Genomic DNA, 18,525 nt, shown 5'->3' on the forward strand with positions numbered 1-18,525 from the left:
TTACTCCAACTGTTAAACAAATCACGAGAAAACGTTTGATAAGTTGCAAACAAGTCCTTATTTTACGCTGTCGGAATTTCTCAAGAATTCCAATAGTAATCTAAGGAGCTTTAGACATACACCCGATGCTAAAAAAACCTTTATAACTCCATGTATACAAATTATGGTTCTTTCGTTTTCTAAATTGCCCAATTTTCACATTAGGTTGTAACCATCTTCCAGAAAATGGGGAGAGTAATATTTTAGTAGCATTAATGCATAAAAATATGAATTATTATGCAGAGGTGTTAATTCGGGTGTCCGGATTAGATTCGATAAGGTGTAGTTTGAACGAGTCTATTTTAAAACTTAACTCATGCTTAATTCTTACGTTTACGCGCCATGAAATTTAAATCGATTATCTTTCGGGTTAATTTCAAATCGGGTGGTTTAGAGTTTTGACACCTCTCCTAGAAACCCCAGGCGGCCAGGCCACTTTGCAGTATACGCACAATTGTATCAATCGTCCTCCTTGTAAAAAACTAAAAACCTTGAAATTAGAGTAGTTTACTGAATCTGACTTGGCATCATACTCGCTCAAAACAGCGCGTTTTTCCCCGTAAAACGGCATCCCCAAAATCAACTTTTAACTTTTTTTCAACGTTTTGTCATTTTTATCAGTGTCACCTTTCACTGCTTTCAGTAACCCACTCTCTTCCCCAAAACCTCCCCAAACTCTCTAAATCGTCTTCAATTTTTTCCCAGATTTTCATTGATTACGAATCTCTATTTTATTTAGCTCGCAAATCTCAATTTTCTACTCTTTCTCTCTCCTCTTTACTCCAGAATTTCTCAATTTTCAGCTTTGTTTTTGGTTGTTGGCGGATTTCCAGCATTGTGCATGGTTCAAGGATTTCCGAAATTTTGAGTAAAATCTGAGGTATTTAGCTGTTATTCCTGTAATTTTAATTTCTGGGTATAATTTTGAAGGGGTTTTGTTTGTTAGATTTTAAGTAAGGAAGGATTGGAATCTTTGAATTTGACAGTTTTTGGGGGTTTTATTTTAAATGTTTGTAATTAGGGTTTTAACATTGGAACTGAAATGTAGCTTCCCAAAAATCTAAATATGTTGATTTTATTTTATGGTTAGCAATTTTTTTTATTTTTATCTGTTGATGTAGGTGTGAATTGTTGTTTTGGTTTGTTGGATTAATTATTTATTTAAACCCTGGTTTAGTTGAAGTTCGAGGGAAAATTGTGAATAATATTTGGTTGTTTGTTGTTTACTGACTAAGTGTACATAGGTAATATGCTGGTTAAGTTTTGATACAATATTAGACACTATATGATGAGGGTTTTGGTTAAGGGTTTTCTGATATGGAGTGTATTCAAAAGAATCGAAACGACATTCGACTCCGAAAGGGAGGGTGGGGGGTTTCACAGTAATAGGAAAAGAGAAATATCTTCTTTTTATGCCTGTATATATTGTTGATGTAGGTGTGACTTGTTGTTTTGGTTTATTGGATAAATTATTTATCTAAATTCTGGTTTAGTTGAAGTTTGAGGGAAAAATTGTGAATGATATTTGGTTGTTTGTTGTTTACTGACTAAATGTACATAGGAAGTTTGCTGGATAGGTTTCAATACAATAATCGACGCTATATGATGAGGTTTTGGTTAAGGGTTTTCTGATATGTAGTGCATTCGATTATATTTGACTCTAAACGGCGAGGTTTTGGTTAAGGGTTTTCTGGTTTACTGGTTTTTAGTTGATTTGGCTGCAACCTTAGTTTGAACAGTTTGTTTTTTTGGTGAACCATGGTTAATAGAACTATAGAAGGGAAATGGTGGGGGGTGGGAAGATGGTTTTACAATAATAGGAACTGAGAAATATCTTCTGTTACTTCAATGGGATGATTTTGGTTTAAAGTGGAGGTGCTAATGTAATGAGTACCTTTCTGTTTTGTTGTTTCTAAGTTCTGAAATATGCCTGTATATTATATACAGGCTTGTTGAGTTTGTGCTGTGATCGCGAAGAGGTGAGGATTTCATGGCTCATAGCTCTGAAGAGGAGGACACTGACATTAGTGAATCTGAAATAGAAGAGTATGGAGACAAAACATTCGAAGAGCTTAAGAAGGGAAGTTCCAAATTGAAAGTCTCAGAAGAAAAGTATACTTGTCCATACTGTCCGGGGAAAAGGAAGCGGGACTTTCTCTACAAAGAATTGCTTCAACATGCTTCAGGGATTGGAAATGCAAGTTCAAATAAGAAAAGGGCAAGGGAGAAGGCAAATCACCTTGGGCTTGCTAAATTTTTGGAAGATGAAGTACGAAATCAAGCTAGCTCGTCGAAACAGGCTAATGGTGATGCTGCTGTAGTTGATTGTGACCATGATGACAAGTTTGTATGGCCTTGGACAGGAATAGTGGTGAACATTCCTACTCGATTCAGAGAGGGCCGGTTTGTAGGGGAAAGTGGTTCAAAATTGAGGGATGAGTTGAGAGCTAGAGGGTTCAACCCCAAGAGAGTCCATCCCTTGTGGAACTTTAGAGGCCATTCTGGTACTGCTGCAGTGGAATTCAACAAAGACTGGCTGGGTTTGAACAATGCATTGGCTTTTGAGAAAGAATATGAATTAAATCAACATGGAAAACAGCATTGGCAAGTAAAGGATACTGAAAAGTTTGGGCTGTATGCCTGGGTTGCTCGTGCTGATGATTATGATTCACCTGGGATTATTGGGGAGCATCTGCGGAAGATTGGAGACGTGAAAACAGTGTCCGAGCTTGAAGCAGAAATAGCTCGAAAGGCTGGCAAGCTTGTCTCAAACCTGACAACTGTGCTTGAATCTAAGAAGAAGAGTTTGAAGGAAATAGAGACAAAATTTACTGAGACTTCCCACAACTTCAACAAGCTGGCAGAAGAGAAAGACAAGCTTCATCAGGCATATAATGAAGGTACTAATAATTACTACAATCTTGTGTATGCACCATGGTTTTAAGTGCTATTCTAATTTTTTATCTTCACATTTAAGTTATATTTTGTGCACTACGAATCTTATTAGAGATATAAAGTGTAAGTGTGTAACCATAGCTGTTTGAGACTCTTGTGATCATCTCCTCCTGGGAGAAATATTCATATGGAGCAGATATTTTCCTTTTTACAGTACTTTCATTGCATTGTCTAGGATTCTTGATCAAACATTTGATTTGAATGTTTCTTAGCTAGAAGATGTTAACTGTTCTCTGCTGATAAAGGAACTGGCTTATTGTTTGGGCTCTAATCACTCTATTCAGAAGCTTCAATATTGGTTTAAGTGCTAGCTAAGACCTTAGAATACTGCAGAATTACTGGATGATCAGTGAGTGAACATTCTGTTGTCCTAGCTCTCTCAATCGGTGTATAGAGCATCATAGTTTCTTTTCAATTTAGTCTAGTCTCTGATGTGTTCATTTTGTGTTGCTTTTCACTATGTGTATTCATTGGGGTTTGTGTTAATCAGAGATTAAGAAGATTCAGCTGAGTGCTCGAGATCATTTTCAAAAGATCTTTAATGACCATTCCAAGCTTAAGCAGCAACTAGAATCTGAGAAAACAGAGCTAGATGTCCGTGTGCACGAGTTAGAGAAGCGTGAAGCAAATAATGAAACTGAAAGAAAAAAACTCCAAGAGGAGATTGAAAAGGTATAATTTATTACTCCGTATTCTACAAGAAATCTGATATATATTTTATTAGATAGATTGCGTTATAGTGCCTCTTAGCAGTAGTTCACGATTTCTGCATAAGACCTTGATCTATTGATTTGTTCTCTGTTTAGAATGCTGTGAAAAACGACTCACTTCAACATGCATCAATTGTGCAACAAAAGGCTGATGAGAATGTGCTGAAGTTGGCTGAAGAGCAGAAGGTTGGTGACTGTTCTGACTTTTGAGTGCTGTATGACAGTGTTACTTTGTAAATTTATGATTTGTGACACAACATCGTCTTAATTTTGAAACCAAATTCTTTGTCTTTATAACAGAAACAAAAGGAGGATCTACACAAGCGGATTTTGCAACTTCAAAATCAGCTGGAGGCGAAGCAAGCACTTGAGCTGGAAATTGAGCAACTAAGAGGGAAATTAAATGTGATGAAGCACGTGGGTGATGAAGGAGACATGGAGGTAATACAAAAAGTAGACTCGATGCTCAAAGATTTGCGAGAAAAAGAAGAAAACCTAGAGGAGGTGGAGTCTTTGAATCAAACTCTTGTTGTGACTGAACGCATGAGCAATGAGGAGCTCCAGGATGCTCGTAAGGAATTGATAAATGTATGCAATAAGAGCTAAAATTTAGATTCTGCACTGGTCACATTTTCTTGTGTCTTGCCTATCCTTTTCAAACTCCCTAATCCTAACACTGCTTACTTGAATACAAGGGTTTGAAAGAGATGTCAAATCGTGGCTTTATTGGTGTCAAAAGAATGGGAGAACTAGATAGTGCAGTTTTCCAGGAAGCTTGCAAGAGAAAATATCCTGAAGACATAGCTGAAGACAAAGCTGCAGAGTTCTGTTCTTTGTGGGATGAATATCTCCGGGATCCTGAATGGCATCCTTTTAAGGTGGTTCGGGTTAATGGTGAGCATAAGGTATGTGTTTAATAATTTTGTCTTCATGTTATATATTATAAATTTATAGCTTCACTGGTGTGATTCTTGGTCTTCTCATCATGATTTATACTATAGCTATGTATCATCATCATCTGCATAAAGCTTGCATTGCTGTCTTCATAGGAGGAGTTAAAGATTTCTCTTTTGCATTTTTTAAGCTGTGTTTTTGGATTCTCTGTGTCCAAGCGGTTGCTATCTTGCTGAAATTATTAGCTGTGGGTGATATTATTCTCTTTGCCTCTCAAAAGTTGAAACTTCTTTTTTTGTGGGAATGGATTAATTGGTGGAGATGCTTTGCATATATTATTAAAAATTTAAGATTTTATTCATTTTTTAAGCTGTGTTGTTTTTGGATTCTCTGTGTCCAAGCGGTTGCTGTCTTGCTGAAATTATTAGCTGTGGGTGATATTATTCTCTTTGCCTCTCAAAAGTTGAAACTTTTTTTTTTTTTTTTTTTTTTTTTTTTTTTTTTTTTTTTTGGGTGGGAATGGATTAATTGGTGGAGATGCTTTGCATATATTATTTAAAATTTAAAATTTTATTTTTAAGTATAAATGGATAAAGTTTGCTTTATTTTTTATTCACAGAAGTCAGCTTATTAAATACTGAATTATCCTTTTCACAGGAAGTAATAGATGTTACTGATGAGAAGCTGATAGATCTGAAGAGAGAGTGGGGTGATGATGTTTACGATGCTGTTACAACTGCATTGAAGGAAATTAATGAGTACAACCCAAGTGGTCGATACATTATTACTGAATTATGGAATAACAAAGAAGGCCGGAAAGCTACATTACAGGAAGGAGTATCATATATATTGAACAAATGGAAGGATTACAAGAGGTTTAGGGGTTGAACTCCAGGTTAGTATATGCAACTCTTGCATTTGTTCACGGAATTTAGGTCAAATGGATTGAAATTTTCAAGTAATATTCCTCCATACTGAATTGTTTGTCCTCTTTAAAATAGTGATTCACACAATACCTTGGACAACAAATTTACCTCTCTCTCTCTCTCTCTCTCTCTCTCTCTCCAGATTGAACCGCGATCTTCGTGTTTAAGGAACTTTTCTTAATGAGATTGAACCGCGAGTAGTTTTTTCTCCATTCCACAATTATGTTTAACATATTTTCATTTAAGATGTCCCTCAAATTACATTTTTTTTTTAAAGTTTATTTCCCCCCCTCTAAAGTATGGCCCCACTCCCAATTGTATCTCTATACTTTGCACTCAATTATGTGCAAAAACACATGTTAATTGTGAGGTGGAGGCAGTATCACTCTAATAATCTAATTAATTTTTCCAACTGACATCCAAATCTTTTAATCGTGGTATGCCTTTTCTATGGGTTCTCAGGTGCTGTTTATTGTAGTTTTCATTGCTTTCTGAGAATAATTATCCCCACAAGTGTTCTGTTATGCTTATGATCTAATGCCTCAACTGTCAAATTTGGTGCAGAAACTTATTTCATGGTGTATATCTTGTTGGACTGATGCAGTTATGAAAATATGAAATTGGTATGGAATGGTTACCAATCTTTGAAATCTCTCTTGAGGATTATATTTGTGAACGCCTATTGTATGATAAACTGATCTAAAAACAATTATGCTGATTCGATGCAGGGTAAAGCATGCAAAACATTGGGTTTGACAGCTTCACATGCAGGAGGCATTTCGGCAAGCAGAAATGTTTTCCATTAATAATATGTATTGAAACAACAATTTTTTTTATCCCCCTCACCCCTGTAAATCAGGCACCTGTTTCATTCTTTGTTGGTGGCCTGGAATACAGACATTTATTATGGTGCAGTTAGCCCAGAAAAATTGCTCTAAGGGCATGGAACTTTAGACCATATCATTTCCTGTTTGGACCTTAATGATTTGTCTGTACCGGAAAACTGGCTATTAGTCTGTTCGATGATAAAATTTGCAATGTGATGCTGTCTTATTTCATCCTAATGCATTTATGTCTTGGTTAAAAATCTCATGATGCATTTAGCCGAAATGCTTGTTTGTTAGATAGAGCAAGTGAGCAACCGCATGGCCCTTCATAAGCTGTTCAATCTGGAGCCACTTTATGGCTGTTAAGGTCTTGCTCGGTTTGTTTCAGTTTAGACCCCATTACCCTGTTCCTCGTTCTCTTGTGCTCTCCTTTGGTAAGGGACCTATATGTCTGACATTAATCTTTACATGCGCCTCCAAAACCACCATGAATGTTCGATTACAAGATTAGGTTTGTAACCTGAATGTCTAAGATTGCTTTTGTTCCCTTTCTCCCTCAGGTCCGAAGCAGCTGAACTACCAACCAAATGAAACATATGCTAAGCCATTCCATATATACTGTTTCTTAGTACAATTTCATACACATATTGGTCTGCCCTTATGCTACGAGTTTTCTTCAACACCTATTCCCTTCGTCAAGAAATGATTATATACAAGTAGTATATAAGTGCAAAGATTAGTCCAAGACCATTAAACACTAAATGGGAAGGATAAAAAAAAATTAGCATTAATTAACGAGTGAGATCAAGTAGCAGATGGTTTAGTTGGCCTGGTCTTAGTGGTGGTGATGGAGTCTAGGTTGGTTCGAGTGATCGTGGAGGGTTCAATACCAGCAGAGCACATTGTGTTGCTGGACTCTAGAGGCTGTGGTGGTGATTCGAGTATACGAAATTACGAAGTATTACATAATTTTTTTTTAACGCAAGGATAATGTGTAGTAAAAAAAAAAAGAAAAGAAAAAAACCAAAAATATCAGTAAATAAGAGCTCCAATTTCACAAATGGCATCTAATTTGTTTAAGTGTGATTACACTTCACACACATATTGTCCTCTGAATTTTATCTCTCTAACAGAACTACAGAAGAAAGAACAAACCTTGTTTTTGGCACTTGGAATTGCTATTATCTCAATTCTTTTGTATAATTAATTTTTAATTCTATGCTAATTGTTCCTTTTTTTTTAACAGCCACTCAGAAGTTAATTATTCTTTCCAATTTGGTCAGTGTACCCATTTTTCAGCTCTAATCTTAATTTTGTTAATTGCTACTATTATTTTCATTACTGATCATGTCAAAATTAACTCAAATTTGCAAGTTGATCATATTCAAATTTAAATTAGTTGGCTAATGTTAATGTGTAAATTTAAATTTTCTACTATTATTTTCATTATGTTTGTTCATTGAATTAAAACTGTGTAAAGTCCTAATATGATAGAATGTGTATTTGTTTTGTACAAATTTGATCACCTAATGTAGTTTCTAGGGCAACTGTAGCAATTTTTTGGTGGTTTTAGTTAGTCACTAAGTCCTAAATGAATGAAAGAAAAAGTACACTGTCAATTGTTTCAGTAATGGTAGATTGTTTAATGTTGTATTGACACTGTCAAAATGGTTGCCTGGTGGGTTGCAAGTTAATTCATGTTTTTTTTTTTCCTTCACCTGGTCTGGTGTCCATTCTTTGATATGTAACCTTGATTGAACCCGCGCCAAAGCTTTTTATTGAGGTGTTTGGGGGGGGGGGGGGGTGTTTCTTGTTCTTGTACTCTTGTTTATGTGTTACTATAGTATAAAGAAATCCGCTATTTGCTCATATTGCGCCATTTGAAATAGTATCAGGAAATCATAGTTGCAGCTGTGAGTATGACCAATTAACCAATTTGCTGAAACATGTAATATTGCTTATGGTATCTGTTGTTCTTGCTACTTTATTCGCCGTCTGTTTGGCCTGCATCTTAACAGTTTTCTTTCAAAACTTTAATTGTATCATTACACAGGAGATTATGTGCTGCGTAGTTAGCCTATAATATATGAAATTGCTGTCCTGTTAACAAGATTTAATTAGTAGTTCTGGCAGTATTCACTATGGCAGATGACAACAATCGAGAGTTAAACAGTCTGCGTCGAACTGTTGTGAGACTTGCCAATGAGTTAGATTACAAGAACCATCTATTGATGGAGAAGGAAGGTCTAAGCCTTGAAAGATTTGCTACAATGAGCTCTTTAATTGAAGAGAAGGATAGGCTTCTTGGTGAGAGATCTGCTGTAATCGGCTCATTGATGGCACAAAAACATAGGCTACACGAAATTTTCATCGAAGGTGATCAAATTTAGCAATTAGCAAAACTAATGTATAAGCCCTCTATTCTGAAAGATGAATGACATGTGTAGTGATCATGTACTATGCAGTATGTACAAAAATGTTTGTCCAAATCTTTGACCGATGAGAAATCTTGGTTCAGTTTTCCCAAAAGATTTGTATTTTCATATAGCAAGCTGTTAAGTGTTAATAATGAAAAAGGAAAACTGTCTCTTAAGTAATAATGGTTCTTCTGTCACAAACAATTTGTTGGTAGAACTGCAGCTTATATTCAGCCTTTTGCTAGATAGATTCTTACTAACCCCCCAACTTCTTCCCTTTCTTTATAAAGGGGTTTTCCTAGCCTGAAGATTATCTCTTTGTAACGTCTTTCCATCTTTGAATGTCCAGAGATGCGAAAATGTAAACATTTGAAGCAAGAAATGAAGAAAATCAGACATGAATTAGAAGTTCAGCAGCAACAATTGGATACTAGAACCATGGAACAGGAGGAACTTCTGACCGTAAAAGGAAAGGGACTCAGGATTGTGACTACAAAATCTACAAATGCTAATACTTGTTTCAAATCTCCAGAGTTCAATCTGACTGTCCCAGAAAATCGATTAAATGAGTCCTTTGACAAGCATGACAACCTGCAAAATAATCTGGAGAAGGTAAGCGCCTATGAAATTTTACAAGTATTTGATGAGGAAAATGTGGTACTGAAAGCTGTACTGCAGCCTGCAGGATATTGATTATCCCTGGAGTTGCTTCTTTGTTATAGGTAGATAGTTGATAGTACTGCTACTTTCTTCACTGAGGTGTTCACATATGTTTTGTTCATAGTAGTATAATTTACCAGTTTACTACCTTGTTTTCGTGAATTTTATTTCTCTTCTCCACCTTCAATTGTGATAATCATCTCTTCCGTCCTATCTTATTACTTTTGTATAGAAATGTTTTTCTCTGGTATGATGATGACATGGATGATTTAGCCTAATTGAAAGTGTATATTTCTCAGTTGCAACACTTGCAGTCACAGAATGAATATCTGAAAGCTCAGCTAGAGTTTTTGAGGAAAGAACTTAACGAGAAAGGGGAAGCAATGAATCAACTTAAAAGCCTTAATCAAACTCTTACATCGAATAAGTCTTCAAGGAACGAAGAGCTGAAAGCTGCAAGAACGGAAGCCATCAAAGTATAGTTACTTTTCATTCTTCTACCAACCTCATCCTTTTATGTTTATCTCCCAGCATCGATCCCTTCTATTTTCTTTGTAAAAACATACATATTTCATTGATCCATATTAAGATATGAGAAGGGTGTTCCATATATGCACTTCCGCTTTCTCAATATTTTTTTTTATCTAAATAAGAAGTGGATTATCATTAATTTTGACTATTTTTTTTTTTTTTTTTTTTGTTGTTGTTGTTGTTGTTGTTTGTGATCTCAAACAGTGTTTCCTAACTATGGAAAGCAATGGAACAAAAATTGGGATCAAGAGAGTGGGGAAGATTGATCCACAACCTTTCCGAGATGTATGTTCTAAGAAATTTTGCAGCTTAAGCTGGGAGGAAAAATTCAATGAATTATATTATTTATGGCAAGAAAATGTTAATGATTCTAGCTGGAATCCCTTCAAGAAAGACATCATCAGTGGGGAATTGAGTGTAAGTCTGTAAAAATCTCTCAGTTCCTAATTGTGACTTTGTGCTTGCTTAGAAGCTTATATTATAGTTATGTCTACAGTCCTGTTTCGTAAGAATAAAGGTAGAAAACCAATGTCAGTAAGTGATTATTTGCGTAAAAGTCTACCAACCATATGATTCTTATTTGGAAGATGCAGGAGGTTGCTGATGAAAATGACAAGAAACTCGTAGAGTTAAGAGAAGAATGGGGTGAAGAAGCATACAAAGCCGTTGTTAATGCACTAGTGAATTTTAGAACATACAATCCCAATATGAAGTCTTCTATGCATGAACTTTGGAACTTTGAAGAGGGAAGAAGGGCTGATTTGAAAGAATTAATTCAGTACATAATCCAGTGCTGGGAAGTTCAAAGAAAAAAAGACAATGAACAGTCTGAAGCAATTGGTGAGCTGATGGCAGAGAAAGAGAGACTACTTGGACAATTGGCAAGTATCAATATTCTAATGAAAGAGAAGGACAAGCTTCTCAAAGAAAAATATGCAGCAGTTGAAAAATCGATAGCACAGGACATGGAGAAGGATAAACTACTGGACAAAATGTCTGCGACTATCAGCAAATTGAATGCAGAGAACCAAATATTACTTGAATCTTATAATGCAGGTTTGTTTTTTTTGAGAATATGATGCTGATGCCATTTAGATTAGTCATGAAGTTAATTAACACTAATGACTAAACAAAACCAAGTTTTTGGTCATTTTAGCCTCTAAAAGTTGTCATCTCATCCTTTTTTTTTATGGTGGCATTACTATGTTTTGCTAGACCATATCACCATAAGGATTTGGCAGTCTACCTTGGACCACATCACAGTTCCATCTTTATTTTTTTCTTTTTGGTTTGGTTTAGAGTGGAGGGAAGATGGGAGGAATGACTTGTTTTTATTTATTTGTTTTAATTTTTTTTAATCCGTCTGACATTCTTTAATTTTTTGTAGAAAAGAGTAAGACCCAATGCATCGTGGAACCAACTGAAAAGTTTAAGCATGAGTTGCAAGATCAAGAGGAGCTGGCAAAGCAAACAGAGGAGCGCAGGGAGACAAAACGTCTCAATTGTGGGAGTATTGAAAGCTTAAAAGTCAAGGAGGAAAGTACTGCTTGGTATCTGGATTATTTGGTAGATAAAGGTGGACCTGCAAAAAAGTTAAAGGACTCCAAAGTTCATAATTCCAAAGGGCAAATTTTCTCAGCATCAGAAAATAAAATGGTAAATATTCTTACCTTGTATTATGCTTGCATGGGAAATCTTTACGCCTACCACCTTATGAGAAGCCTAAGTTACTCTTTACGAACCAGAGACATTACAATCTGATGTTTAAGGCTTGTGCTTTATGAGTGTGTTTGTATTTTGGTCCTTCTGAAAAAATCTTTCTACTTGTCAGAAAGAGGTTTCCTACATCATAACCTTCTTATATCTGTCTTGTAGCCTGGTGAATTCCTCTCTGGTTGATGGTGCTGTTTATGCCTATAAATCTTGCTTATTCGTCATGACTTTGTGTTGTTTAGACTTTGAAGGTCTAAGTGCTTATTTAATTTAACTTCATAGAATATTTGTTTGTATGGACGAGTAATGCTACTCTAGTTTAGGATATAGCATGTTAGTTTGGCAGCCCATTTCTTCGTATGTAGGTCAACCAGTTACAATTCTGTCATTATCCTTGATACTTGAGGGCTTAAAGGCTAGGTCATGATCTTATCGTTCTGTCGGACTTCACAAAATTTTCACCAGTTAATAATGCCACTGGTTTTCATGGCAGCATCTTAGATTAGTGGCATCTTCCACTATTATTCTTTATTCTGGGTTTTGTTGCCACTCTGATGCCGAAACCTGATTAGTTTTCAGCACAATCATCTCCCTTGCACTTTTTTCACAACCTATAATTTTCTGTTTATGATTATGAAAGTTGAAGGCTATTAAGTCGATTGAAAATTTTGTTATGTTTCTTGTATGATTGCCTCATGCATGAAATTTTTTGTATGAATGAAGTTGCAAGATCAAAACATGGGAGAATCATTAAAGCTTCCTAAAGCTGAGCCTGACATGTTCGAGGAATCCTTGGAGGGGAGGTGGAATGTATTAGGATTTTTACGATCAAGCACAGACTCATATCTTCTGCCCTCCAAAGATGCTGTTTCCTCTCCATCACACTCAAACGCCCTGGAAAGAAGTAAGTTTTTATTTCTTACTTGCTGCAAGAGCTTGAACAGAGAAAAGTAAATCCTTGTTAGGTTGGAAATTGTTGTCTTACATGGATACGAATGAAGATTTTCAGGTAGCTTCTGTGAAAAAAGAAGATGAGATATAGTTTAATGAAGAGAAGGGCATGTGGCTTGTATGTAATACAGATGTTCAAGTGCCGTGAGTAAAGTTTAAGATTAAGCCAGTTCAAGAAAGTCGGTGGAAGTTGTGACAAGATCAATATCATGCAACAATCTATTGCTGGAATAATCTGTGTAAGATTTAAGAGCTTACAGTGATTACAGTACCAGCAGAAATATAATTCTAAAACTATTGCAGAACTTTGAAACTCAAGCTGTTTATGATGTTTTATTGAGTAAATGTGTAAAACCTTGGTCAGTTTTGTTAACTGTGTTATATCTTTTTCATGTCTTTCTAGTTGCAAGTTTGCAACCTGCTAATTATTTCAAAATTCTGTTAACAAATTTTTCTTTTTCTGCAATGCTCTCCCTTTAGCTCTTTACTTCTCGTCTTTTATGGTCATTCAATTTAACATCCATATTACCTTCAAAGTTCAAAATTACAAGATCATGTAAATATACGTGCTACAGAACTCAGTATAGAGTTTTTATGGACTTACAGTTACTGTAAAGTCATATAGAGCTACTTCAATTCTGGTACAGATTGAATATTCATAGGACAAGAAATTCGAGTTTGTTATTTTCAGTTAGTCAAAAATTCAAGTTTGTTATTTTACTGTTGTTTCTTGTCAATCTGTTGCTTCACTTTCTTTTAACAAGTAAAATTTTTGATCTGTATACTTTACTGCCCATTTAGGCTCTTACAGAAAACTCAATCATCTAAAGAATTTAAAGACTGATAAAGCTCAAGATTTTGCAATTAAGCTCGAAGTTAATAAATTTTCATCATAAAATCCCCCTCAAAACCAGATGCTGTCCTTACTCCTGTGAACACTAGCATTCAACTGTCAAGAGTTTGATCAATCTCTTTCCATATTGGGATGTTTTCAGCTAAATATATGCTATTTTCTTCACTTATAAATATATATATTTCATCTTTCATAGAATTGATGGGAACGAGAGAAATTCAAGAATACAGATGGGAAGGGGTGTTTTCAAATAAACATGTACTAATTTTCTCACTAATAAATATTGATTAATATCTCAGCATCGCCTTTACAATTGAAACATTGAAAGTATAAATTTAACCAGACTATAAAAATGTCTTGTCACACATGTAGCATTGAGATAGTTCAGTCCAGTAGCATGTAAAAGGGCTTGTATGTTGTATCAGACACACCATCAAGACTTTTACTTATCTCTTGTACTACTAGTACAACAGGCCTTTATTGTACTATATGCTTTTCTCCTTGTACCACTTTACTTAACGCATGAGAATAAATGAATTTTAGTAATTCCTACCTGTAGCATTTCATATTAAGTTATACAGGTAACATTTATAAGTCTGGTTCCTCTGTTTCATTTTATGATTTGAAAGGCGCGATTACCTTCTTTCTGCTGAATCATTTTCAATAGCTTAGGAGTATGAAGTTGATGAATTTTAATTTTCTATTAATTCACCTAACCATTGACATCTTTTATGTTATCGAACTATTTCACTGAATATGCATTCCATATATGTGTTCAGTATTCAGGATAAGGATGATTTTAAGTCAGGACTGAAGTTCTGATCTCTTACATTACTTAAGTATATCATTTAATTTGCAGCTGCGGCTCATTTTTTACACAAGGTTTACAAATGGAAATCTACACTCAAGAAGATGAGATTAAAAAATTGCGGAATCTTGTGGTAAAACTTGTCAGAGAGCTAGATTACAAGAACTTCAAGTTGATGACATTGGAAGAAAATCAGATGAAAGAGAAAGAAAAGTTGCTTGTAGAGAGGTCTGCAGCAATTAGTGTATTGGTGTCTGAGAATGTAGACAAAGATCTACTGCTTGATGAGAAGTCTGCGCGCATCATTGCTTTAACAGAAGAGAAAGAACAAATGCTTTGTGAGTCCACTGAAAAAATGAACACATTGAAGGAAGAGACTGAGAGGCTAATTAATGAGAAATCTTCAGTCATCAACACTCTGAAGGCGCAAATTACTGACAAAGACCGGCTGCTTGTGGAGAAAGAATGGCTTCTTGATGAGAGATTAACATGTATGAACATATTAATCATGGAAAAAGAACGACTTGATAACGAGAAATCTGCAGTGATCAGAACTATGATGACACAGAACGCTGAAAAGGAGACACTCATTGAGGAGAAATCTGCATTCATTAACAAATTAATGGCAGAGAAGGAACAAGGGTTTGAAGCTTATCTTAAAGGTAATAAATTTACTTGTATAATTTTATTCCATGATGCTAAAAGAAAAAGGTTTAACAACTATCTTTAATATATAATTGACATGTTTCTTTTAACTGATCACTTTCTTATAATTCAATTTAATTTCAACATATGTATGATTGGGTGAACATCATCTGCATAGTATTATGATCCTTCTTAGATCACACATTTGATGAAGCGAGTTTCCTTCATTAAGGCCACATAAGTTAATAAGCACCAATTTTGGCTTCTTAAGTTTACAAAAACTTCTGAATGTCATTTGGTTTTCTCTACTCCACTCTGACACTGCTTTCTTCATGACCTGATGGTCATTTTCAACACTAGTTTGCAATGTGTTGAATTCGTATTCATAAATCATGTTCGTAAGTATTTTGCAGAATTGAAAAAGACTGACAACATGAAGCTTGAAAATGAGAAGCTTCGATGTGATTTGGATTCTCAAAAGGAGAAATTAGAAAGGTTGATCAAGGAGCAGAATGAATTGGTGCAAGAAGCTAAGAACACTACTGAAATAAACGTTGTTGAATGCTGTAGTGAGCCTCCTAGGAGTAGACTGAACTTTCAACCGCAGGAGCTTGAGGTTTCGAAGGTCCAAATCGTGGAAGAGATGAACTGTTCTACTGTAGGAGAGGCGGTAAGATTTTGAATGCCTCATCTTATGTTTGGTTTATGCACTATCATATATATGGTTGTAATATTAAGATGTCACAATTTTGGCTTTTTAAAATTTATTTTAGGAGCTGCAAATGCAAAATCTGGAAGATTTAAGAACTAAGATTCATAATTTAAGAAAAGAAATGGAGGAAAAAGTGGAGCTTCTGGAGAACTTGGAAATGGACAATCAAATTCTAATGGTGAAAGAGCTAAGGAGTAACCGTGAGCTACAAGTTGCTCGCAAAGCTGCTATTGAAGTACTATTTTTGATCGATTTAGATGTTAATCGCGGTCTTATTGAGCTTGTGCTTTTTATCTATACGTGTTGTATGACCTTCCACCTCAATTTGCAGGGTTTAATATCCATGCAGAGACCTAGGATGAACATTGGGATCAAACGAATGGGAGAGGTCAATCTCAAGCCATTTAGAGATGCTTGTTCTAAAAGGTTTCACAGTGGAAATTGGGACGCGAAATTTGGACACTGGGAAGAAATGTCTGTGGAGTTGTGTTCGTCGTGGCAAAAGGATATAAGTGATCCTGAGTGGCAACCTTTCAAGCAGGAGACCATAAATGGAAAACTAACTGTATGTCATATAATTTCCATATTTTTACATGAAATTGTCAGAATGAAGTATCCTTATTTTTCTCAACACTACTTTTCCAAACTATGCAGGAGGTGATTGATGAAAATGATGAAAAATTGGAAGTTTTGAAGGAAGAATGGGGCGAGGAGGCCTACAAAGCGGTAGATGAGGCATTGGTTGAAGTGAATGAATACAATGCAAGTGGGCGTTACCCAGTACCCGAGCTTTGGAACTACAAAGAGAACAGGAAGGCCACTCTAGAAGAGGTAATTCAGTATGTTATCAATCAATGGAAGATTAACAAGAAAAAGAAGAAAATTGCACTGTGATTTCTATTATATATCGTTTGACATATTTAGATATGTGAAGTTATGATCTAGAACTATCTGAAGATTAAGGTCTACAAAAGCTCATAAGATGTTTTCTTGTGCATTTTTTACTCAGTTGATGTACACAGTTCCTAGACTTTGCCAAATTTTGGTACTAATGCTTGCAACTTGCAAGCAGTGGCCGGTCAGGCCGTATTCATTAATGTTGTTGCATAATGGGCTTATGGGTATGTAACTTGTAGGTCAGGACTATGTAACCCCAAAGCACATTGCCTTGACGCAAAGCCCGGTCCAAACAGCCTACAATCGTATTTACTGACGTCTATCCATCTTAGCGTAAACTAATATGGGTCTGTTTTGTTCACTTTATTTTCATTTATTTAGAGTCTAACAAGATAAGTTTTTTTTTTAAAAAAAAAAAAACAAAACTGTTTAGATAAATTCAAATTACTCCGTAATTGAGTACTAGAAAAAATTAGTTTTGAATAAGGTTTATCAAGTACAAATTATAATTAAAACCTTTTCTTTTTACGGAGAAATAAATTAAGATAAGTTCAGTTAAGTTCTGATAATTGAAAATCGGTGAATACAACACCCTCATAATACCATATATACGGAGTATAATAATTTGCACAACCTATACAGTCGATTAGGGTTTAAATAAAGAGCTTGCAATGCAGAAGAGGGTGACAGTAGCAATGGAGAAGGACACCATTAACGAAGATCGAATCTCCGAATTACCGGAACATATAAGGCATCACATCATCTCTTACCTTTTTTCAAAAGAAGCAGCAGCAACAGCCATACTCTCGAGATCATGGAAGAACTTGTGGCTCACTCTCCCATGTTTACGTTTAGAAGAAAGTTTCTTCTCCATATTTGAGCATCAGAATCAGTCCTCTGATCATTCTGAAATAATATCTCACCAACAATTTCTCTTGAATAAAGTCGATGACATATTTACACGACGGTCCAAGTGCACCAGTAACGGCGAGATCATGATATTGGAAGAGCTTAAACTCCATATCCCAACATTGAATCTTACAAACACTACTTACAAAATCTCAGAATCGTTGGTTTGCTTAGTCAATAAACTTATTCTTCGCGCTCTCAATGAGTTCCGTGTCAAGAAGCTTAATTTTTCAATTGGTAATTGGAAAGACTATCATTATGAGAGTTTCGATGGTACAAACTTGCCTATATCATGTTTAACTTCCTGGGATCATCAAGTTATATTAACCGAGTTGAAACGAGGTGGCCTACATTGAGATGCTTGTCTTTAAAAACAGTAAACTTAAACCAACAAGTAGTTGATAGCATCACTACTAACTGCATCCTATTAGAGTCCTTAAAATTAATAGGATGCCGAGGTGAAATTGACACCCTACACGCCTCGTCTCTCATAACACTTGTCACTCTGGACATTTTTTTATGCAGTGAAAATCAAATCAAGAAGATAGAGTTAGATAACCCGAATCTTGAACGCTTTAGATTTAATGATGTTTCAGGAAGAGTTAGACCATGTGTTATCCATGATTTAGCCTCGAGCAAGGGGTTAATCAAATTAGACGTATGTGATGCTATACTAACCGATATAAGGTTACATGAGATCGATTTTGGGCACTTTCCCAAGCTAAGGAAGCTCTTTTTGGCTAGATGTTATGGATTAAAGTGTATTAAAATTTCAAACAGAGTACTAAAGGATTTGAATTTGATTTATACTTGTACTCGTTTACCGTTGGAAGAATTAAAGATAATGGATGCTCCTGCACTGCAGAAATTATCTATGAATCCTGGTAATCCAAGGGTTAAACTTCACTTGAAGTGGAACCATGATAATGATGCTTTCGAGTATGAGAACATTGTTAAGTTGTTGGGCAATTTTGTTTATTCAAAGTTCAGAGATTTATTGGATCATTTGGAAGTTCATTTTGTTGAGGTTTGTTGACTTGGCCTCTAGCTTAGCTTAATACAGTACAAATAACCAATT

General features: G+C 35.4%; 3 protein-coding genes across 3 annotated transcripts; all 3 read left to right on the top strand.

Annotated features, from left to right (window-relative positions):
- Positions 1-612: 612 nt before the first annotated feature.
- LOC110733295 (protein INVOLVED IN DE NOVO 2-like) lies at positions 613-6,588 on the top strand. Its single transcript, XM_021913309.1, has 9 exons — positions 613-919; positions 1,987-2,939; positions 3,485-3,666; positions 3,801-3,890; positions 4,005-4,292; positions 4,400-4,609; positions 5,256-5,493; positions 6,089-6,147; positions 6,253-6,588. Exons 2-7 carry the CDS (start codon positions 2,030-2,032, stop codon positions 5,484-5,486), a joined length of 1,911 nt encoding a protein of 636 aa, XP_021769001.1. The 5' UTR covers positions 613-919; positions 1,987-2,029; the 3' UTR covers positions 5,487-5,493; positions 6,089-6,147; positions 6,253-6,588.
- Positions 6,589-8,492: 1,904 nt separating this feature from the next.
- LOC110733678 (kinectin-like) lies at positions 8,493-16,535 on the top strand. The gene is made up of 12 exons (XM_021913766.1): positions 8,493-8,727; positions 9,118-9,380; positions 9,728-9,904; positions 10,164-10,376; positions 10,553-11,015; positions 11,347-11,615; positions 12,396-12,576; positions 12,868-12,982; positions 14,336-14,946; positions 15,343-15,599; positions 15,703-16,206; positions 16,296-16,535. The coding sequence occupies exons 1-12, from the start codon at positions 8,493-8,495 to the stop codon at positions 16,533-16,535; spliced, it is 3,528 nt and encodes a 1,175-aa protein (XP_021769458.1).
- A 674-nt stretch (positions 16,536-17,209) lies between these two features.
- Positions 17,210-17,803, top strand: LOC110733679 (F-box/FBD/LRR-repeat protein At2g04230-like). Its single transcript, XM_021913767.1, has one exon. It carries the CDS (start codon positions 17,210-17,212, stop codon positions 17,801-17,803), a length of 594 nt encoding a protein of 197 aa, XP_021769459.1.
- Positions 17,804-18,525: the final 722 nt, after the last annotated feature.

Source organism: Chenopodium quinoa, unplaced genomic scaffold, assembly GCF_001683475.1.
Source record: "Chenopodium quinoa cultivar QQ74 unplaced genomic scaffold, ASM168347v1, whole genome shotgun sequence".
Taxonomy (NCBI): Eukaryota; Viridiplantae; Streptophyta; class Magnoliopsida; order Caryophyllales; family Amaranthaceae; genus Chenopodium; species Chenopodium quinoa.